We start from the raw sequence: 25397 nt of genomic DNA on the forward strand, positions 1-25397 counted from the left end.
TGTTTCATGATATATTCATTCATGTGTTATATTACGGTCATGTTTTTAAAAGAAATGTTTGCAAAAAATTGTTAAGGTTTGCTAACATTAAACCATTAACATTGCTGACTGCAGTTAGGGGTATAAAATAGAATTGGGATTCTGCCTAATTATTAAAATAATATAATTACTATAATAATAATAATAATAATAATAATAATAAAACTATATAATAAATAAATATAAAAATTTAAATATATAACAATGCCGAAAACTACTTAAATTAAATAAGAAAATTAACTTTGAAAATTATTTTTTAAATTATTATTCTTATTATTATCTCAACATTAATTAAATTAAGCTATTTTTTTACATGATTATTGTTTTTATTGTTCATAATTTTATTATAGCAATATACAATAATAAGTTGAAGTAACTTTGCCTTAAATTGCTTAAAATAAAACGATAAAATAATTAAGAACATAACATTTTTCTATTTAAAATTACTATTATTATTAATAATAATAAATCAACATTGCTTAAAATTGTCAATATTATTCCTATTATTATTAAATATTAACATTAAATTATTACTATTACAAAAAATACCTAAATTACTTAAATCAAAGAAATTAAAAAATATTGTTGTTGTTGTTATTATATTATTATTATTACTATTATTATAAAGCAATATGAATAAGAATATCTTTGTTGTCACCAAAAATGTAATTATTAAAATATCAACATTAGTCTGCCCACTGGTCATTCTGCTAAAATCATTAACAATTGACACACATCGGGTGAGCATTCATTTGAACCCTGGTGGTTTGATTGCAATCATGTGGCTGGATTAAAAGAAAAAACTGAAACAACAGCCATACCAGCTGAGCTTCTCACTCTCAATCATGAACATTTCCTCTCGCTGTGTGTCCCATTAATTAGTGCCTCGTTGAGAGCTAACGAACACAACTTGTGTCAACAGCTATAATGTAACAGCGTAACTGGAAAGCGAGTAATCTGTTGTGTTGATACTCTCGTTTGTAGCCATTAGTCGAGGCGGAGCAGCGGTTCTCAGATGAAAGGGGTAGGTAAAACAAGCGTGTGCCGTCTGAATAAGCATAGATTGCGCTGTACTCAGATGTAAAGCGTTGCGCCCCTCTTGAGAAAACAGCCTGCCGTAGGCCGAGTGTCCAAACACACATCGACACGCAGCATATGCAAACATGTCTGAGTGTGTACATGTACAGGCGCTCGCACCAACACAAACATACAAAGAAAAGAAAAGCGATCCAAGCAAGCCTCTTTTGGTTCAGGGATGGGTTTGGATGCCCAGCTGGTACTTGAGTCTGGTGTACTGGCGCCACCCTTCACAAGCTGCTACCAGCCAATGTGCTACAACAGCTCCAGACGCACGCCGCGCCAACAGCGTCCTGCCAGCACCGCCTGCCAACCCTACCGGAGAGAGAGAACATTTGTGAGAAGAACCAGAGAGCCTGACGGGAAGAGCGCAGAGGAGCAACGGGGTTCGTAGTGATTGAGGACGACCAGGAGATGGAGAAAGCAAAAAAAGAAGTCTGGCCCGGCAGAGCTGGGCCGGTAAGTGTTAGGTTGAAGGTTTGAACTTTCGTCAGCTGTGACAATTTTGCTCCGTAGCTACATCCCATGCAGCACAAAAAGTCGACCGAAGTAAAGCAGGTATGCAAATTTTAAGTCTTCAAGTCTTCGCAAAGTCTTCACGAATTTATGTTCCATGAAAACAGAGGGGAAAAGTTCATGACTCAGTGTTGGAATGCACTGATTTTTGTCCAATCAAATGCATTATCGAATAAGAATGCCCCACTCCGAATACAACTGTATTATTAATATTAATCAAAAATGAACTGCTAAAAGCACTGTACTTCACAAGAAACTTCAAAATCTAAAATAACAGAACTAAAAAATAAAAACTAAATTCAAATAAATTAATTTTATTAAAATAAAATAAAGTGTAAAAACACCAGACTGCACTGGGAAAATTTAATTAATAATTTTAATTTGTTGATTTAATACCAGTTAAATTTAATAACTAAAATTAAAACCTAAAACTGAAAAGAGCCCAAGTAAATCTATCAGTGAAAATGTACAAAAACTCTAATTAAGAAAATCACTCAACAAATAAATTAAAGGTTGCGTTCATTTGTAATTCGCATTGGATAAAAGCATGTGTGAAATGACTAAATGTTGATGTATTTTACCATAAAAAAAAACGGACAGATCACCTTTAAGGCTCAACCGTCAGGATGTGATCAGTACGGTATGGTAAAACTAGCAAACTGTGTGAGGGTCATTCTCGTCATTGTTTGGACATGACACACACAGCAGTAATAAGCTGACGCAGCGCTGGTCATAAGTGTGTGCGGTGAAGAAATCTGCAGATTTTTCGGCCAATAACTGCCGACCTGTAGAACCTGTATACCATATGCAAAAAGCATCAGAGATTCCCGACACGGAGCATCAAGCGTAACATCTCTTCTATGATAATTAGCGTTTTTGTCCCTGCCACAACTGTGGAAAAAAAACGTTCCAAAAACTCCTTGTTATTCTCCGTTACCTTCTTGATACTCCACTCCAGTCCTCCTCCAGTCAGTCTGGATCAAATATTAACTACCGAGCATGCTCAGTACGACCCTGTGCGCCTCACTGGATAGCAATCATAAACAGCCAGTGGCTTTAACTTTTTACTCACGGCAGCGCGCCATGTTCAGGCAAACAATAAAAAAAGAAGAAAAAAAAAAAACCCTGTGTGTTTGGGTTTCATGTTTGCTGACAAAATTCTCCTATAATGAAGGAAGCCCTCTTCTGTTTTGCCTGGGACATCCGTATAATAATACGAGAGCATATGTAAAAAGGGGTATGTTTTTCTCTTTAACTACGGATTCTCTTCACAAATAGCCTCGGCTCTCCTCTGGTGTAAACGTGCATATGTGTGCGCGTTCCTTCATTATCGCTATTCCTGTGTGTCGTCATACTGCCCGCACTGCTTCTCCTTCCCCCAAGCTAGCAAGGGAACGGCATCATGGGGGAAACAGCAAGATTACCCAATCAATCTTCCCCAGAGAGAACGAGAGAGAAAGAGGGGGAGGGGAAGGAGAAAGGCAGACGCACATACACAATATCTACATATAGTATGCAATTTCCATATTTTACTACAGTAATCTTCCTGATGAAATCATACCAGCCACCAAGCATCAGAATGATTAATTGGAATCCTAACACTCTACCACTATGACGTTAAAAAAATATATATATATATATATATATATATATATATATATATATATATATATATATATATATATATATATATATATATATATATTTATATACGAGGAGAAAGAGGACGATTGTGATAGGGATATGTTGCAAGCAGAACTCAATCCTAAATATTTATGAGGCAAGGTCTGTTCGTACGTTAAAGGGATAGCTCACCTTCACCTTGCTGGTCCCTTACTGACTTCCATAGTATGGGAGGGGGAAACGCAATGCAAGTCAATGGGGACCAAGCGAAGGTGAACTGTCCCTTTAAGAAGCGATAATCTGAGGGAAACAAATTCCAGTTTGCTGGCAAGATTAATAAGAACACTAAACGTATGACAGATAACAAGGACTAACAACAGGCCCTAAATCAAGCATTATAAAATAGAAAAATGAAATATGAAGAGAAACTACGCAGATGAAGCCGTAACAGAACATTTCAGCATCACAATTGAAAACATACACACTAAAAGAGCCTTCAAAATAAAAGTTTTTGTTTACATAATGTGTGGGTGCTATGTATATATATATATATATATATAATATAAATAAATACACCCACATGTGTGCATATATTTGAGAAAAATTTTTTGATATAAAGTATATCAATATTAATATGTACATGTCAAAATATATACTGTATGCGTGTTGCAGATGGTCATGTGACTTCAATTACTAGGTCTAAAAATAATTAGAAAAAGTGAATCTTAAATTTCGAAAGATTTTTGTTAATATAAAGAAATTCAAATCAATTATTCTAGTACCTTTACAAAAAAAGAAACATTAAAAATAACTTTTTTTATATTTAATAATAATACTACATTACATTATGTAAAATAACATGTTTGCATCCTGATTTAACAAGCAGCACTAACACGCCTTGTACTTGGATCGTCAAGCAGATCTGAGGTGTAAGCTTGTTGTGAGTTGTCTGCGGTGTTTTTAATCAATGCTCATTACGAAGCTTTACAACTCAAGCCCAGCAGAAAGTAAAGAGTACACAGACGACTCTAGCATTTAGAGGTGTTGCGTCCCAAAATTCCATCCCTATTGCCAAGACACCAATCCCACAAAATCCCTGGATTAGCCCTCAACCATTCCTGGGATTAGAGGATTAGACCGTTATATTCCATTATCTTACACCGAGAGGATTCCTGACTGTCTTGATTTCAGTGCAGAAGCAGCCAGGAAGGTGTGGGCAATGCAGACCTGAAGACAAACACACACACACACACACACACACAGAGCACAGGCCTCTACAGAGCTGTGACCCAACAAGGGAGCAAAGGGATCAGAATAAGAACATGATAAATCACTGAACTCAAGGACACCCTAGTAGCAGCAAAGACCTTGCCAAGACCAGCACACATGATACTGCAGCTCCACAACACACATGGACGCATTCACACACACACACACACACACACACACACACACACACACACACAGAGACAAAAGAAGACTTTTTCAATGGAATACTTGAAAACCTATAGTTCATAGCAATATCAAACTCCAAAAATAGTCCTTGACTAGAAAACCATATTCAAAGTTTTCTAAAAAAAAAAAAAAAAATAACATGTACATAAAGCTCTCAGAATTAATATGAAGCCTATGAAGCAGGTTTGATGTAATACTTTTTAGATATTTATTTTGTCAACATTTTCTGCTATCTGTGGCAAAATGTGACATATGTCACATATTACATTTATTTATATGTATGTTTATTATATGTATGACTATATTAATTATATAATTAACAATTACATTTTCATTAATTGAACTTAAAAATAAAATAAATACAAATAAATGCATGAAAATTTTAGAAATAACTAACTAATAACTAACTGAAGTTTTAATAAAATTATTAAAAATAAAGTGAAAAGTAAAGTGAAAATCAAAAATTAAACTAAATAAAAAAAGTAACTAATAAATCCTAACAAAAATGACAAGAGCAGATAACAAAATGGACAAAATGTAAAACTTTAAATTGAAAACTGAACATTTTAAAATAAAAGCTCAATTAAATTAATAATAAATAAACATGTAAACCTTCTATTGAAACAACAGCTTATGGGGATGGAAAGATATAAGGATTAAAATTTTTGGGTGAACTGCTTCTTTTAAGCAGATTAAGGGAAAGTTTGGAAATGAGGATTGGAAAAAAATATCCCCTCATTCTGATCAGAACATTTTCTGAATATTTGCACTTCTAATGAAAAGGATGTGCAAATTTAATCATGTTTAAGCAAGTCATTTAAACAAGTAATACGTTTAAGATCAATGAGCGACGACATGCATGAGGCGTATGCGATTAGCTATTAGTAAAATACTCCAAATCACATCCCAGAGGGGGGGTACATTTCTTCTGGAAATAATTTAGTCAAATATTTGGTTTGGTTTTTATACAAGTCAGTGAAACGTTGGTCAGTGGAATGAAACTGGTTCTGTTTCCTTCCAGATGTTGACTTAACTCCTGACACTGAGCAGGCTCACTCTGGGCTGTCGTCTCCATAAATGCCACTAGTCAAGTTCAGCAGACAGACTAGAGGTCGGGCCCTCTGAACTAACCCCGATCCCGTTATCCACTAAATCACATTTTTTTTTTTTATCGCTGACATTTCGGAAGCTTCTTTATCAGATGTTAGAACACAGTATGCAGAACAGACACAAGAAATATCACAGGTTATTTACAGGTAATTGTATCATTGAGTGAGATTCTGAAAGAAAAACTTTTTGGCCGATAAATGATCCTATCAGTTTGAGCCAATAAACTAGAAACAAGAGTTTGCCGTTCAAAAGATCTCGATGCATTAGGATTGTTACATACATGCAGCTGTTTGCTTCGCAATTCATTAATAGATGGACTGACACTGTCTGGATTATTGTAAAGTTTTAATAATTTGTTTGGTTTCTCATTCTGACGGCACCGATTGACTGCAGAGCATTGGTGAGCATCGCTGAAGAAACAAACTCACCCACATCTTGGATGGCTGGAAGGGGAATACATTTTCATTTTTGCAATTTTGGGTTCAACCAACAGCTTTTTCCATGGATAATATACAATTTCAAATTAAATAACGACATTAAGCATATAAGGTGTAAAATTCAAAGTTCATTTGCGTCACGTGTGCTATCCATATTATCTAGGCTGTAAGTCGGATTTTAACCAAATCAGTTATCATCCTTTTTATTTAGTTTGTCATTGTTTTAAGGCTGCGACAATTATAACTTGCATTAAAATTATAAATAAATAAAAAAAAACTGCACTACAACGCAAATTCAATAACCCTCATATGACCTTCATTTTAACAAAAATATGCATATCCAAACGTTTACAGTCAACCTGTTTTGAGCCATCCGTCTATCCTTCCCACTCTGACTCGAGCCCGCGGGCATCCCAGCAACAACAACTGACATTTCATTATGCCTTTCACTGTTACTGAAATATTACATCTGTGAATGCACAGCATTCAGTATGTTAATCAGATTACATGTCTGTCTGTGCAAATTAAAGAATCCACGCAAATCTGTGTTCGCGAGACGCCGCACAGCTGCTTTATGAAAGCCGCTGCCGGAAAAATAAACGGAAATAAACATCCCATACCCGTCTTTCTAATGCACACAATTACATACAGTGAGCATTTTTAAAAAGGACAACCTGGAAGAAACATAATCTGGCGCAAAACACTCACGTACACACGTAACGCATCTAACACACACTAATTCACGCGAAAAAACTCTATTCAGCTCACTTAACGTATCCTGTGACACTTTGCTAAGCAAATCTGCCTCGTGTCGTTCACTAAACGCTCACATCAATAAACTTGGACGACAGATAAAGGGTAAGCCCCGCCCCCCAAAACACATTGCTATTGGACGCGAAGCTGAAGCTCAGCTAAAAGACTGTAAAGTTTGTATGTCACTCACATAGTCGTGGAAGGCCTTGGCCTCGCTGGAGTGCTCGCAGGTCTCCCGGCGATCTGGAGCGGCACAGTACAAATCCCAGAATACACTGCAACAGGAAACAGAAGAGAATGTGACCTTTAAATACACCGTATAAAAAATGCACATGCTAAGCAGGGAATAATTTGCTCTGATTTCCTCTGAGCTTGATTACTCTTTATAAAAGTTACATCAAGCTAGCATGGCAAAAATGAAGTCCAGTCAAACTTGAGTCTTGCACACACTCTTTCGTTTCCACCTGCTTGGCACAAACAGCAGGTTACAGATCAATTAAGCCAGGGATTTCCTCAATTAAGAGTCTTTGGGTCCTGCAGGGCTGTTTGGAGGGGGAACAAGGTTTGCGTCCAAATGGTATTTTAATTACTGCACTGAAACTAAGTACCTGTTTAAATGGCCCAAATTAGATCGCTCCAGGTCTTCAGATATCGATTTAATGGATAACCTATAAAATCTCCTGAAAAAAAAAAAAAGGCTGGCGGCGAGAAGGCTAAAGACTAACCACCGGCACACGACACGCGCCTGCTGTTGCTCTCACCAAGAAATGGAAAATACACAAGGAAAAATTGATATCAGTTAAAACTGGTGACATTACAGACATGATTTGGGAAACCTGCTTTTATGCCAATGCAAGGGAACTGACTCTTTTTTTCTGCAAATATTTACCAGGATAAAGAACATTCCTGAACACTTGTACAGCAAGTAAAAGAGTTGCACAGGAAAAGGAGAGAAAGAGAGGATAAAAATGAGGGACCCTTTGTACGTGGGGGAAGGGAACATTAATGGGAAGAGGAAACTAGAAACAGACATGGAAAGAGAGAGGGGGAAAATGGAGGGAGAGAAAGAGGAGGATAGGAAGTGAGGGAGAAACAGTGGGGAAACAACTAAAATGGCTAGATATAATGTAACCACAGACTTACACATTTTGTACACAAGTAATTTAAAGTAATATTCCACTATAAAATTGGCAAAATGGCAAACTTCTAAATGCAAGCATGCTTACATGTTAAACTATAAACACCAATTAAGCCTAACAAAAATATTCACTAAAATACCATAGTTCTAAGCTTATGTTAAAAATGAAATGAAAATTTAAACCAACTAAAATATCAAACAATTCCGAATGCCTATTATACTGTCTACAGGAGATCTGCCGCAGTAACAATAACTGCACAAATTAAAGTAAATGTGTGCTATTTATTATGCAAAAACTGTTTAAAAAGTTCCTAAAAAATTAATCATTAAACATGCATGTGTGCACATCCACTTTTTGAATTATTTGAGTGTGGCTCACTTGACGTTAAAAGCGAGTTCTGCGAAATGTAGCTAAATATTTATTTAACTCTGCATTTAAAACACTTACAGATATTACGTTTTTAGCGTTCATTTGGGAGAAATCAGTCTCCTTACTGCTTTTAACAGCTAAAATATTCTGCTCGTTTTACACAGAATTTTTTACCTGGCCACATGAAATAATGTTTATGATTGTTTTTGAAGTATTTTCTATAAAATGCACCCATGCTTTGTACAACTTGGGTGGTACACTTTCTTCTGTCTTTGAAAAAGTGAAGACAGCTGCATTTTCTTCAGTTACACAAATTATTCTAATATCCTGACTTGGTGCTCAAGAAACATTTCTTATTATTATCAAAAGTGCGCTGCCTAATAATTTTGTGAAAACCATGACACATTTTTTCAGGAATTGTTTAATGAATAGAAAATAATATTTTTTAGCATTATAAAAGTCTTTACAATCACTTGTTTTGATCAATTTAATGCATTGACCCCAAACTTTTAAATTGTACTCTCATTTTCTATAAGGGAAAAGCCCTTCTAAAACCAAATAAACTCTATAGCAAAGATTTACGGTTAACTCACACACATGGCCTAACCTCAAAACACCACCTGCAGGTTTGCCTGAATTACGTCACGGCACTTCCTTGAGAACAAAACAATGCAATTACAATGAGTTGGGTTTTACGCGTGCCTCTGATGCTAATTGGAGGGAACTACATTCTCATGTTAATAGATTCTCTTAAACACTAAGCTCTTCTCTGGGGGCAATTAAGCAAATCCTAATGGTGAAGACAATACGAGACAAAAGCAGGGGTAATGCAGCCACATCCATACGTATGTGGACTTTACGGTGAGGAGCTCTTTCGCATGTGTATTACTAGGAGTACAGTGGTTTGTCATTTGCATTTGAGAAACGAGATAATCCTTACCCTTGGGCAGCCGCTGACCACAGGTACTAGAACATCCACATGGTTTATACGGCTAATAATGGAATCATGACAAATACAAAATCCTTGCCGAATAAATATAAGCAATATGTGAGAGGCAATTACTGGGGATAGTCAGATCCTGACGCATTTGTGAAGATTCATGCAAAGTGTTACAAGGCGCTAACACACAGGAGGTACGGTTTAATGACTCAAGTTCTTTCCTCAAGTCTGCACTCATCCCCCTTTATCCTATACGACTACTACCGAGCGGTGAGCTGTCTTGACCCCCTGGCCTCCCGCTGGCTCTCAGTTTGTCATTGGGCCGCCACCAATGGTGGAGAATACAACCGAACTGGGCCAGCGGGGGATTCAAACACTTGGCACAAAGGAGGAACGGTATGCAAAGAGTTAATCTGTGTTTGGGGTCTTTAACAGGAACAAAGGACAGCAGCAGAGACAAAGGTTGATGGAAAGGGTTTAGAAAAGGGATGGGCCATGTCTTTGCCCCACCATCTGGGCCTTTTGTCTGAAGGAGTGGGGTGGGAGAGCCAGGCCCGGGCAGACGTGCCCTCTGTAAAGGCTGCCTGACCCAATAATACACCCACTGCCACGGGTCGAACCGCAGCAGGTTAAACATACAGTTTGACGGCTGGTGTCTCAACTAAACTTAAGTCTGGATTAGTATAAATAAATAAAGTGAATTCAAACTATTTTGCAGTCTGCAATAGATATACTCTCTCTTTATGGTGGAGTTATTTTATGTTAACAGTGAGAATACGTTAAGTTCTTTTTTAGACCGTTCTTATAATTAAACAGGAATCTCCAAAACAGCAGTAAGTTCAAGAACATTGTTTCTGGACATTAACATGTATTGAAAAACATTACTGTCTGATTTGTATTTTTCAAAACACTCTTACTAATCCTACTAAGATTTTTTTTAGTCTGACAAAATCTCATCTGACAACCAGCTAGTAAACTGCATCTAGCTGACGAGCTAAAAAAGTTGACAGACAGAATTCTCCTTCCCTATTGTTGAGCCCTGCAGGTGCAATGTGATACAGTGACAAGCAGTAAATCCTAACTCTGGGTTTTTGCTTAAACCAGCCATAATGAGTGCCGCATGATGAGACATTTGAGGTTTGCTCAAACTAACTATGAATAACAGTATCAGTGATGCTTGCCTTAGTAAGCACTATTAAGTATGTGCAGATAAGTAAATATTGTAACTTCAAGCAACATTTGATCTGAGTAACTTGCAATGTACCTGGATTAGATGATAGATAGATAGATAGATAGATAGATAGATAGATAGATAGACAGATAGACAGATAGATAGATAGATAGATAGATAGATAGATAGATAGATAGATAGATAGATAGACAGACAGACAGACAGACAGACAGACAGACAGACAGACAGACAGACAGACAGACAGACAGACAGACAGACAGACAGACAGACAGACAGACAGACAGACAGACAGGTCTAATATATACTTGCTAGCAATAGCTTACACACAGACAAATAAATGTCTTATATAAAAAAATACAAAGAAAACACATGAGACCTACCACCACCATGAATGGAGGAATCCAGGAGGTTCTCCTAGCGTAATGTTCTTCTCCCATCGGATCTGCAACAGGCAGTGAGCAGGAAGAAACGAGAAAAAGAAAGAGGGGTTGTGAAATTGTAGATAATAACATTCTCCTGTCAGAAGTGCGCAGTCTGCTCTCTGACCCAATCCAGATCCCATATATCATCCCGTTTTCTCCACCACAACAACAGACTTGTTTTCCCTCACATCCCTCTCTTAAAATGTCATAGACAGAAAGGAGAAAGTCCTTCTGGGAAGCCCCTACGTATGAGTTTGGAAGTCATAATTCAGATTGAAGTGATTTCGGTATAAAAATCACATTTTAAACACAACAGGATAATAGTCACGTCATTTCAAAACATGGCTTTCTTAGAGCCCCATGTAATCAGTTTTCATTTATTTACTTATTTATTATTTTTTTAATTAAACTTTTTCTTTAAAAATAATAATTTTGTACTTAGTAGTAATACTAGTACCATTACATTTAGACATATTTCTGTCATGTTTTCTTCAAGTTTCTTTTTTGCATTCTGCAGAAGTCACCCTCCACAATGCAACCATTATAAGTTGGTAAATAGGACTACTGTGATATTACTTGAAGGCAAGGCATATTCTTGGAAGTCATTACTTAGCTTCATCCACCAGTGTGGAGACCTACAGCAGGCTTTAGTGATCCAGAGCCATGACCCTCAAAATTAATCATGGCTTCTGTTTTTCCTACACTTCATTCAGGCCTTGGGGCTCACTTTCACCCTCCATCCCTTCTGCTTGTGTGGAAATGACCAGGGCGACTCTCATTAAAGCCATAATCTCAGTGTGTTTAAGAAACGTTCTCCTTTGTAATAGGTGAGTAGAAGGACCTGAACTGACCGTGGAAAGTGCGAGGAAAGAATTAGCCTATTATAACAATTATATATGGATGATTACACAGGAAAATGTAGTGAGAAAAAAAAAAAGAAAATCTAAGAGGATAGAGAGGATAAATTTGTTCACTGCAGTTGAAAGTGGATTACCGAAGCAGGTCTGAAGGTTAAGAACAAATTATCAGTCAATTTCACCTCGTCAGCCTGCCAAACGGCACGATAAACATCTGACCAACTTGTGGTGCTTTTGAGAATTGCAGTAGAAAGTCAGAGAAACAATGCAGCAATGCAAGAGAGATGCCGCCAAGCCAACAGGAAGGAAAAACACCCTGGGGTAACAGAGCAATGGACAGAAATGGCCGCTCACAAACAAACGGCAAATAAAAGTCCTGTTTGTTGGTGGATCACAAACAGCTACTGAAAGTGATGATGAGTAATTCATATTTTTGCACATGTTTGGTGAACACATACTGGCCCCCATATTCTGAGACTGTATAAACATGTGGAAAAATTAATTATTTAGTAAAGTTAAAATCAGCTATACATCACTATACTAATTCAAAAGTGTCAGTGTCATTATTAAAGCAAATATTTGGCGCGTTTTAAGATATTTCCAGACACAAACAGTGAAATTAAATGGGTTATAAGGTTTTCATTTAAATGTGGAACAAGAAAAATCAAGAACAATGTTACTGTGGCAGTACAGCGCACACTCACAACATCCTGACCTATTCAAATGAAACAAGTGGATTTAATTTTGATTTTATTGCGCTGCAGAAAAGAACAAGCTTGATAGGAAACATGCTTTTGTAAGCGATGCCATATCACCACATTAGAAAGAAATTGTGTACTGCAATGCTTGACACACTGCTATATATATATATATATATATATATATATATATATATATAAAGATAGATAAATGTATAGAAAGGTATATACTGCATATACAGTTCATATTTATATTATTTATTTATAAAAAAAATGGCAACTTGGTAGATGCTTATTTATGAGATTAAAGCGTGTGTGTATGTATGTGTAAGCAGAGTCTTACCTCGGAAAGGAAGGTCTGTGCTGATTTCTGGGCCCCAACATGCAATAAGTACTCGTAGACGTATAAAGCTAATCTAGAAAAGAAGAAAGGAGAGAAAAAAGCATTATATTCAGGGCATGAGACGGAAATCCCAGATTTCTCTGCAAGTAAGCAAAAATAACTCCACAAGATGACAAGAAGAAATCTTAATATAAACAAACATTTTCAATCAACAATAAAAAAAGAAGTTTATACTGTGCCCCATGTCTTGTTTATTTGAATACTGCATCTTAATCTTTGAAACAAACAACAACAACAAACTTCATGAAAATCGACTCCACATATGTTGCTGCCTGTGTAGAGCGTCAAAATCTTTCACTTACAAGATTAGAATGCTTCCTAATAAATCAACACATAGCTTTTTATGTAAACAGCCTGCAAGGTTTTAGAACGGAGATACAGTCTTTCACTCCCAGTTGTGTGCTGTCACTCTACTTTGGATGTTGTTCAAAAGTTTCAGAAAGAAAATCAGTGGCTACAGACAACTCACTAGAGATTGTTGATTACACAAGTACACATGAACACACAAAACACCCATCAACGGCAGCGACCGCATGTCCGATCTACACAGCCCATTTGCTTCGTGAAAAGAACAGAAAGATCAGCCAAAGCATGCATAGCTGGAGTTGTCACGGCAATCTGACGGCACCATCGCGGTTCTTGTGTTTTTGTCATTTTCTGTATCCATTATGTCTGTTGTTTAGCCGCTTGGGCTAGCAATTATCCAGCTCCTAGTGTACCGCGGGGCTGAAACTGTACCATCCCTCTGCTCCTATCCTTTCCTTTCCTCTTCCATCAGCCATGAGAGAAAATAGCCCTGCAAAGCTCTCCTGGCAAAATTACATCCAGAGTCAGGCACAATTTGGTAGAAACGTGGTTTTCGCCTGGCTGCAGTGCATTGGGGCAAAAACATTTATTTCCACCAAAGGTACAGCAATAACAGCATACACAAGAGTGGCTCTTCCATGACGACTTGTGTTGACATCCAGATCTCATTATTCAACAAAGACATAGGCTAGTTTGGTAAATTTATGCAAAGTTAGACAAGATTACGCAATACATTTTTTTTAAATCCATTTACTCATCTTCATATCCCAGTGATATTTTCGAAAATTTGGTTGGAATGGTGATTTCATACAATGAAAGTGTGGTTCAGTGGACTTCACCGACTTTTAGTGTGTAAATAAAACAGATGAAACTTCTTTAAATTATCTTTTATGTATGTAAATGTAAAATACATTTTTGGCCTGGCCGATTATCTTTGGTTGTCATACTGGTCATTTGCCAATAAAATATATAAGCTTTTATTTTTTAATTTTTGGCAAAGCCCTTGTTATTCTTAATTTTGGCAATAATTACAATTTTTACACCAGATATATTGGTTCAAAATATTGGTTATTGGTCTACTTCTTGATCAACAATAGAAAGTCAGGAAATATCTTATCGGTCGAACCATATTACAGATTAATGACGACAAAAATGTTCAACCAACTGAACTAGTGTTACCCACATGAACACAACAACTCAATGTTCTGAAGCCTAACAATGTGCTAACCAATAGCCGCCATTTAATTACCATGTTAAAACCATTGACATTATCTTGAAATCTATATGGTCTATATGGAATCTATATGGTCCAGGGTTATTACTGTTAACTAAAACCATAAAAAAACAACTTTTGAACTGAAATAAAACTGAAATAAAATACACAAATAAATATTAGAAAAAAAATCAATACAAAAAAAATATTGTAGCACTAAAATGACTGGAAATTATTAAAAATTAAAATTAATCTAAAACTAAAATAAATTAAACCCAAGTAGTGATTTAAAAAAAGTTTTTAAAAAATCACATAAAATACCTAAAATACAAAAATAATAGCAAATTCAAAATATACATAAAAAAACTACAAATAAAACCATTCTGATGGAACCTTCCCTCCAACGCACATAGAGTAGGCAGAAGCATGTATTTGTGTGGGAGCAGGAAGCTTTCCCAGGCATCAGCGAGGAGGTGAATGAGTCAGTAGAAGGAGGCACCCAGGGTGGCAGGCTCATAAATAGCAGAGGAGAGCTCCCTCTGATCAGCCAGTCAATGACTGTGATAAAGTTGGATATGAAAGACAGGGAGGAGATCCAGCGCTCCATCACTGCACAAACACTGACGCGCTGGTGCGGGAGAGTGACCAGAATGACAATGCCTCCCACCAAGAGATAGTGGTGGAGGGGGAGTCAACGACGACAATAAAACTGCGGATGAGAGGTTCAAACAAAGTCCATCTAAAAGGTACTATTACCACAAAGAATCTACGGAATAAGCAAGTCGGCAATATCTATTTGTAAGGTTTTAAACTTCATCTGCATTTTGGTTTACCTGTTAGCCATGACAAACAGAAGCAGAAGTAAGCAGAATCATAATCTTATCACAATTCTATTTTTTATACTTGTTTTAAAGGGGTAGTTCACCCAAAAATGAGGATTCTCTCATTGTTTACTGACCCTCCTGTCAACCTTTCAATGTTTAGATGTAAAAAAAACACCCTAAATGTAATCTGTTCGCCATATAAAGCTACCACTTCTCTTCACAAGATTTGCATAAAACCGACTGATACATTTAGATTCGCTTTACGACACCCTTATAATCATTTAGGCTCCTCCATGTTTTGGTTACCTGGACTTTCAATAGATGGGCCAGAAACCTCGCAGGTCTCATTAAAAATATCTCAACTTGTATTTTAAAGATGAATGGTTTTGTAACAACGTCAGAGTGAATAAACAATGATAGAATTTTCATTCTTGGGTGAACTATCCCTTTAAGACTGAGCCAAACTAAATTCCCTTAAAAATATATATAGCCCCATAAAGTAGCAAAAGAATGACAAAACATATAGGGCTACATTCAAAATAATAGGTCCTAAAGTCTAGGTTTTGTTCCAGAAATTAGAGGGAGAAAGTATTAAACTGCTTAAAAGAAGAAATGGGTCCTAATTTGTTAGTTTTCAGAATAGTGGTGTAATTATTTATTTAGCAAAAGCCATTTCAGTGAATATCGCTATACATTTAAAAGCCTAGCGTTTGAACGGTGCCCATGACGCTCATTCAAGCTCTGTTAAAGAGCTTAGTCATGAAAAATGCCATATTTAATTTTACAAGAACGACAACGAGGCTGTCAGGGTATATAGTGTGTTCACATGTACAGTCCGTTAATTGTCACATCTTTTCTTTTCCCCCCTAGAAAAAGATATTTGCTAAATAAATAAAGTAAACAACAGTATGAGTAACTAAACATACATTACATCTGTCCCTCACGGCCATTTTTATATTAACACATTAATACATATTTAAAAAACCCTCTAAAGTCCACAGCTCCTATATTCCTTGTATGAAGCAACAAAAATATATCGGATACATTCTACTATGGCTTTTTGTCTGTAGATACACACAAAATAAACTACAAGAGACTTGTAATTTGGGGCAAAACACTGAAATTATTTTGTGTTCCAAAGTAAAAACCACAGTTTCATGTCTCTGACTGACTCATGACCAATTTAGCCAAGACAACTGCTCCACTTTGCAATTTGCTAGTCACTTATCTCACTACCTGTCTCACCATAAAAAAGGGTTTAGGAGCGCCAATGGAGTTCGACCTCTGGGCTTGAAGAAAACATCTAGCAGCTGCCATCTGCTTAAATATGAGGGAAATGCGAGACGATCTGGATCAAACTGTGGATTCCCAGGAGTGGGCTGATAAAAATTTCATGGCAGGGAGGTCCATGTGATCTGGGTGGAGGGGGGTACTGTGCGCTTTGGTACAGGGTACCAGCACCTGGCCCTGATGCATTATTGAACACCGTTCATTCAATTGCACCTTCAAGGAACATCTTGTGTAGAGTTGTCAGGAACATTGAGTGCAGGAGCCAAGAGCCGGACCTCTGGATTCTGAAGGTCCCATTTGGAAGCCTAAACACGTCACAGAGGGATGGGAAAAGGGAACTACAGAGGGACGAGACCCTGAGGTGAAGGCAAGAAGAAACGTCTGGCCTGGCTGTGAGAGCAGACACTACAAGCAATGCTGGGATACGGCCAAAATAAATTAGATCAAGTTCATTAGACAAGTTAATCACAGCAATTTCAGCTGGATAACAACAAGTACAGAACTAACAACAACCTCGATGCATAAGCATGAGAATACTGAGATAATTGAGACCAAAGTAGTGTTTGAACATTATAACAGATTTTTAATAGACCCTCAAAGGGATAATTCACTTAAAATGAAGATTCTGTCATTATTTATTCACCCCCTTGACCCGTAAGAGCTTCCTTCATCTTCGGAACACAAATTAAGATATTTTTGATGAAATTTCAAGAAAGCCAAGGGCTTTCTGGCTCTGCATAGACTGCAATGCAACCACCATGTTAAAGTACAAAAACTGAAGAAAGCGTGGTACTCTTGAGAACATGCACGCGTGTGAGTGACACGGAAGAACTATTCTCATAGTTTCATAAAATTAAAGCTGTACAGCTAATGTCTGATTGACTATTTTAAAGATGCGCTTACCATTATGGGACTGAACGTGGTAGTTGCATTGCATTCTATGCTGGTAAAGCATTTCCATCAATAAGACAGAACTTACATTTTTAGGTAAACTTTCACTTTAATAAACCCTATTGACTTTCATTGTACGGACCAAAAAAAACATCTTTTTAAAATATCTTCTTTTGTTTCCAGGGAAGAATGTCATACAAGTTTAGGACTGAATAATGATGACAGAAGTTTCTTCTGTCATGAATGATGACAGAAGTTTCACTGTTGCAATTACGTCACATGATCAACGGGGTGAAAATATTAATTAGAAGCATTAATTCAGTAAAAAAAAAAAAATCAAAGCCTAACCTAGTTTTTTTGGCCAGATAGCTTGACATATTGACATAGGTACAAGCAATAGTAATAGTGACACTTGCCCTATCCGGTACCTCTAAAAAAATTATTTCTAAACGCACCATTCAAATTCATATGTCTTTATATGCCAAGCTCTCTCGTATTCAAATGACCGAAAGCAGGTGCTAATGTATGCAAACCTGATCAGCAAAATCTAAATGGTGTGCTATCTCCAGAGGAGCACAGGACATATAAAGAGCCATATTATGGAGACGGGAAGGGGGTGGTGGAGACCGTGTCGCTGACTGGGGCCTCAGGAGCCTGCGGCATGCCGTCTTAAAGCTCAGCCACCCTGTTCAAAAGCCCCGAAAAGAGGTCTGCTGGAGGGAATGCCCAGGGGGACGACCTCTCAGTCTCTCAGCCCCTTCCCCCTCAGTTTTATTTCCATATCTACAGTGTCCCCGTGGGAGAAAGCCCTGCCTATCAGAGGCGTTCAGAAGAGCTAAGTCCATTGATGTTGGTGTAATTCAGAATAGGTGGGTTTGTTTCGAGGTGAGCGAGGTAAAAAGAGCTGATGTTACGGTACTGCTGGAACATAAGGTCTTACTGCAAAATAGCCTCACCATGACTCCTTGTAGCACTGTGGGGAGTCTCACGCGCACGGGGAACATTAAACACAGGTCAGATTGCTTGGCCTACAATATAATGCCAGGTGCGAAACACTATTGTCATAGCTATTTTCCCCTTACTCTAAAGAGAAGAGAAAGGGCCATTAAAAGAATGGTTCACACAAATATTTTAAGTTTATCTCAGATAAAACGCACTGCAGGCCGGATGTCAAAAACACCAAGTTGCAGTGGTTTCATGTCTCGTCATCTGATGTGGGAACTGTGGCATATATGAGGTGAATCTTTTCAGCCGATGTGATAAATCGCATTTGAGAAACTGCTCACGAAAGGTTATCATATGGCTTCAGGAACACTTACAACTGCAAATAAAACAACATAAAACACAAAAATAAGATTATTTTTTCATGGATAGTTTAAAAAACTAAATCTTACTAAACTAATTTTGTATTTATGAATGAGTCGCATAATACATTAAACTGACCAAATATTAATCATAGTGACAGTAAAGACCTGTTACATGGAAAAACTTGTTATATAAAAGATTTCTACTTTTTTTTTTTAATTCATGTATCATATGTTCCACAAACATATTACACAACTTGATTAATAAAACTGATCGTAAATCGCAGATAAAGATGAATTACAGTATAATGTTAAAACAGTATTTTTTTTGTTATTGTAATAAACTTTTACACTAATGCTATTTTTACTGTATTTTTTTGATCAACCAGATTGAGCATAACAGACCTTCGTCAAAAACATCGAAACAGTCTTACCGACCACAAACTTTTGAAACGTTTCTTGCAAGTTTTGTTAAAAGAAATCAAAAACATTCAATTTTTTACTAATAATTCTGGACTAGACATACAAACTACTTTTATGCTGTATTCACAACCTTTTCGAAGCTTGACAGACTGGTCGCCATACCACTGACTCTACGGAAAACAGGAACCGGAAATGACGTCCCACTGTGCGTTCCACGTAAATGTTAACAGCATAACGGTTTAAAATGACACGAGGGTAAATAAGCAAGCTTCGGATGAAACCTCCCTTCAGAAGAGTTCACTCGTGGATGTGACATTTTTCATTCCACGTCAACCAAGGTGAGGACGAATCAGTTTATGACAGCTCCAAAGGAAAATCTCTAAAACGTATCACCAGAGATAAACGGGTCCCCCCCACCCGTTCCGCTCTCATCACAACAGAGCCCACACGGAGTCCTCACATCAAAGAAACCTGCCAAATGTATGCCTTGAGCACACCTGACATCTCGCCCGAGGCTCTCTGATAAAACCATCTTTAAACATGAATGAATCACACATAACCGTCCTACAAAGGCACCGTTAGGAAATCATGTTTTCAACTCTCCTATCAATTATTCACCCAGCGCAGACGCACGAGACAAGGGAAAAGGGTGAAAAATCACAAGTTCCTAAAAAGTTCTCCCGACAAAAACCAAAGCGGCGACTCCTCGCATCAACTATCCATCTGCTTCCTCGGCCAGAGCGGGTGTGCTTCCAACGGATCCGTTTTTTTTTAAGAAATTTGACTTTTAAAAGTGCTTTAATGCCCGGCCGCAAGTTGTAATTTCAAGTTCACGCCAGGTGTAAAAACTCCTCACTACTGGGAATACAAACCGAGCACAAATGTGAGCTCAGCTGGAATTACGTTCGCTAAAGCTGCATCACACATTCAAGCCATTTCCACGCACGAAAAAGCCTTGAATATTCAGTGTAACACAAATATGAACGAGCAGTGTAAAACTGCGGATGAGATTTCACTTCATTATCTTAAACCGAGCGTCTCGTGCTTTCCATTTAAGCTCCTTAAAGTGTGTTGTCTAACTCTGATCCTCATCATTTTGAGTGGTCGCTATCGGCACAACCTGAATTCAGACGTTTCAACAGAAAGAGCGAAGCTGAACACAGGTGCAGAGTATCAGACTCAAGCAACTATTTAAAAAGTACACAGATCATGAGAATAACACCATCCTATACTAGTCATATGGACACTTATCAGCCATTTTTGAATAAGAAATTCAACCTTACAAATCACTAAAAGTTTTACTGCCGTAAGGAACATGCTGCAAGTTAGATACACATTTCTTTTAAATATTATTAGGATTATTTATTTTATTTTTTGGGGACTTTTCCATGACCTTTCAAGTCACTCCTAAACACCACATAAGGCTTTGAAAAAAAAATAAATCATAGATATTTCAGTAATAGATTTCCATTCACAGACAACAAGCTTTGGATTAATATAATGTAAAAAATTCAACTTATTTTACTGTTCGGTTGAAATCTCTCTGGCTTCACGTGGAAATCATACTTTTAAAATCACCTGGTTTTCAGTGCTTATGGGAACACTGTTTAAACTACAACGCTAAGCTAAAGCATCGTAACTTGCATGTCTTGCAACTCCTCCTGTTTCTGCACAAAATACAACCCCCTGCTTACATGCATTTCTAACAAAGTCCACAACACCGAAGGCAAGAAACTGGAAACAACAAGCTTGGTTGGGGTCACAGAGACTCACTCATCAAAGCAACCATTTCATTAAATTAGTTTATACAGCTGCTCTAACATGATTATATGCATCAAAGATGAGATCTCCTGACTCCTATATGTCTCACGCACAAGCGATCCGAGTGATGCTCATCTAACACGATCCATCGATCCCAAGCCTTCCACAAACTCCCCATCCGCACGATACGGTCCTTCACGTAACATCTACTACATAAAGTTGCTCCGAAGCAAACACAAGTAGCACGCACGAGCAAAAACACGCCAAAAACAGCCGTGCAACGCGGCTGGGCGAACACTGCACGATCGCAGGGCACAGAACCTGCAAAGAAACTACTTGGTCAAAGTGTTCGGGTCGCCGATCGCCGTCTCGTGCAGCGCAGCGCGGGCATCGGAGAACGTGCAGGTTTTTTGCTCCGTATGTGACAATGCACAAATTCACTTACTTCTCTCTGGCTTGGCTATCGGATGGAACGACAGCTCCTTTCCCTTTGGCGTACATGGTGGACTCTGTTTGAAGACTTTTAACCTACTCAACACCTGTCAAAGGAAGCGGCCAGGAAAACGGTCTATCTCCATAGCTACCCGCTTAGTGTTTTCCTCCCTTTTCGTACATCTCCAGCATTGGCCACAAATCAGGCACAGTTTCTGCTGGGGGAACTTGAAACAGTCTACTGGTGGATTTTTTTTTTTCAATCGCTGTTCCGGGATTACGCTCGCCCTCCCCCTGCTGTGGAGGAAAGGGGGGGGCTCCTTAAAGGGGAAGGCACGCTCTATTCGTTGGATTGTTGTACTGTCTAGACCTGTGTAAATCAAGTAACAACTTGACTGAAAATTACTGTTACTGGATGGTCATATTTAGATTCTTATGAGAATGAAAAAAAATTATTGTAAAATTTGTTTGTTTTTTCAATATATAGGTTTATCAAAAGAAGAAGCCAGAAGTCTACAGAGTACCCTATGAGTACTGTACCATCTCATGTTGGGCTTGAAACTAATGTGCATATGGTTTGTTTTTTAATTATATTTATTTGTGATGTTTGAAGAAGCAAAGTTATGACCATTTTTCCTTTATTTTTTATATATCTTTTTTATTGTTTCTCTGAAATTCCATTTTAAAGACAGCAAAACATATCGATTTTTTGTCTGTCTGTTAGCTTAATGTTTAAGCAAAACATTTAAAGTTTTATATTTTTTAATTCTCGCACTGCTAATTTGTCGAATTAAACGATTTCTAAAAATGTAAATCTTCTGCACAAATCGTACACAAGTAAATATCTAGTTTGTAAATCCGTTTCATTGGTCTTACTGTGTTTTTTACCTCATATTGTCAAGCGGTGACATACGCCAGACTTCTCCAATCATTTAGCTCGAATCCCGCATTCACAATTGACTGCTGCGTCTCATTTCAAAGGCTGCGCCCTCCGGAGGTCAGGCTAGCGCATATGTGTCACTGAGGCTGTTTCTGTAATTGTTACTTTCGTAAACCTTGTGACCCTCCGATGATGCAGCTTTTGAAGCGAGACAGCGAATCTCACATTAATTTTTGAGTACAACGGCTACATTTCAAAATCCAAATAAACGATCAATGGATTGAAGTCCCCAGCCTACAGTTACACTCAGATGTGTGTCACAATATGGAAGAAGAGATCTGTCTCTGATTCTGTTTCACTGCGACTTTAATACGTCCCACCCAAGCTTCCTGTTTCAATAGGAAATACATTAGCGCAGGAAAAAATGCGCTCATCAAGCAAAGGCACTGGATGTTTAAACAACCCATCACTTTTGTTTCGGTTTTTAAACATGGCTACGCAGAGTTCATTACCAGGCTTTACATGTTACTTTCTAAAAATATAAAGGATTGCTTAAATTAATGAAGCATGGGATTCATATTATTTTGCAGGCCAAACGAATGACTTCAAATCGGCCATTTTCACCTCCGCACGCACATTTATTTTCGTCAATGCATTTATTCCCGGTGCTATATGTTTATTCAAAACTGAGCAGTCTTGAAAAAGCGATGTTTGTTTTGAAATGCACTGATTTACAGCATGTATAAGGCGCATTATGATACTAGGTCAACAAGGGCACCATTGGAGGCCTGTGTAGGACAGCTAACCACATCGTCTCCATTACACAAGTGGTGTTTACCCAGAATGTTCCTCCACACTCTCCGGCCTCCTCCTGTGGTTCATGAGGCACGGCTGAGTCATGTTTATGGCAATAGCTCCGGCAGCATCTTGTAAATACCAATACATTTAAGCCAGGCAACGCGTCGAATAATGTACACCTTACCTGTTACAAATGAGTCACTCACTTCAACTGAATATAAGCAGAGTCGCGATTGATTGTTAAGTGTCTCTTTAAGAGTTAAGAGCGGGATGCCGAAAGCCGAGGTGCTGTTTTCATGCTGTTTTTTATTGTGGGAAAGGCAGAGCCACTGCACAGCTGACTACATGTTTGTTAGGGTTTGCCTCTTCCAGAGAGCGGAAAAAAAATTCACGTTGATGACTATATTCCACAGGCGTCTCCCGATGAGAGAGAGAGGGAGAGAGAGATTGAGGGTGAAAGAAAGAGAAAGGAAAAGATATAAAGAGAGAGAGATGGAGAGTAAGGTAAAGATAGAGAGAACGCAAAAGATGGAGGGCGAGGGAGATGGAGAGAGACACTCTGAGAATAGCAAATACCTGCGTTCTTCACCTCTGCAGCACTGCCACAACAATCAGCCCCAAAACATCCAACATTTCAAAATTCGAAGCCAAATGTTATCTTCATCTATCCCTGAATGCTTTAGACGAAAAAAAGCTCAAATGAGCTTTTATATGAGGATGAGTATTTCAGCCTGAAATAACAAGTAAAATTGAGTTCTGTTCCTAATCATGCAGCGTAATGAGAAGTATAAACAGGCACACCCAGTTAAATGGCAATCAGGGGTGCAATTGCATTTTTTTTTTTTTTTTTTTTACGCAACATTCACTGTTGACCGCTGAGAAAGTGCCTCTGCTTACGAATTGCCCGGGGAGTAAAGGCAGATCGTGCAGAAGTGACTGTGGAAAAACGCTTCGCTGTGAACAAGTGTGGTAAACGGCATCACTGCATGGAAATACACCAAACCTCAGAAGCTCAGTGTTTCAGTGTGTTAAGCCGTGGCAAAGTCAATGGGAACGAGAGTTAAAATGCCTGATAGCACGTTACTCACTCTATCTTGGAATTTCTTGTGTGTATCAAAGGGTTTGCTTTTGGCTGGTTGGCATGGGCAGGTAAGCCCCTGCTGGTAGACACTGGAACTACACCATTCTGATGGGAAAGTGTGTCTTTATCCATCAGAAGAAGCAATGTAGCCTATTCTGACTAAATGTTTTGTTCATCACAAATATAAGTATTACTTGTGTGTTATTTAAGGAACGTAACACTAGCGTTAAAAGAGTCACCTTTGCTCACCAAGACTGCGTTTATTCGAGTAAAAACACGAGTAGTGTGAAACTATTACATGTGAAATTATTACAGCGGAGAAATAACCATGTTCTTCAACGGCATTTATTTGACTGAAAAGTATTCGACAGACATCATGAATGTCTTTACTGTCTACGTGCTGAATAGAAGTATTAATTCATTAAAAAATATACAAAAAATACCGACCACAAATTTTTAAACGATACTGTATAGGTCATCACGGGTCACGGTAGTTACAAATGAAAGGCTTGGGACTGTGCATTCTTATGGTACCTTCCACCAATCAAAAGCTCCAGAGTAATTCGTCACATGGCATTTATGGTTCAGGTGACTGGCTTAGTAATGAGTCCAGAACTAAATGCCCAGCAAAGATTGTGATGCACCAGTGAGCAACTGCCATTGAGATTAATAGGAATGCTAATGGATAGCTTACTCCAGGTGTTATTATAAGCCTTCATAGGGATTTGTTCATAGTCATAGGTAAAGAAGATAATACCACACAAACACGCAGACCTGATTTCTATCTCATCACCCAATCCACACGGTTCTGCCTCCAGCACAGACATATTGTTTCTCTATTAAAGTGAAAAATGGCTCAATCCGAATCCAATGATCAATGTTAACACCATTTTTGGTAATATGTCATTTGCTTATGAGTCTGCTGTAATGCACTGTTGCAGTCAATGAACAGGAATATGATTTCCCCCCCCTTTAATGTGTAAACATCCCTGCCACAAGATACATGGAGGTGAGATGGGCAGGCCACATACTTCACAATGTAATCAGCAACTGAGTCCTGTAAGTGTTGACTGAGCTCCAGAGATGCGGATGAGCTCAGAGAGGTTTATGTAAACATTATTTTGGTCACTTTCCAATTGCAATTATTATTATGGACATTCCATC

At 37.9% G+C, this 25397-nt stretch overlaps 1 protein-coding gene across 2 annotated transcripts in view; it reads right to left on the bottom strand.

Moving 5' to 3' along the window:
* Positions 1–21746, bottom strand: part of zgc:110158 (uncharacterized protein LOC553590 homolog) — a 59677-nt gene extending 37931 nt beyond the window's left edge. For both annotated transcript variants that reach the window (XM_043217750.1, XM_043217742.1), the window contains exons 1-4: positions 21488–21746; positions 12971–13043; positions 11031–11092; positions 7201–7285 (exon numbers count right to left, since the gene is read on the bottom strand). In XM_043217750.1, coding sequence (XP_043073685.1) covers positions 7201–7285; positions 11031–11092; positions 12971–13043; positions 21488–21543 — 276 coding nt within the window. In that variant the 5' untranslated portion in view covers positions 21544–21746. The remainder of the gene's footprint in view (positions 1–7200; positions 7286–11030; positions 11093–12970; positions 13044–21487) is intronic.
* Between the last annotated feature and the right edge of the window lie 3651 nt (positions 21747–25397).

This window comes from Puntigrus tetrazona, chromosome 2 (genome assembly GCF_018831695.1).
Source record: "Puntigrus tetrazona isolate hp1 chromosome 2, ASM1883169v1, whole genome shotgun sequence".
Taxonomy (NCBI): domain Eukaryota; kingdom Metazoa; phylum Chordata; class Actinopteri; order Cypriniformes; family Cyprinidae; genus Puntigrus; species Puntigrus tetrazona.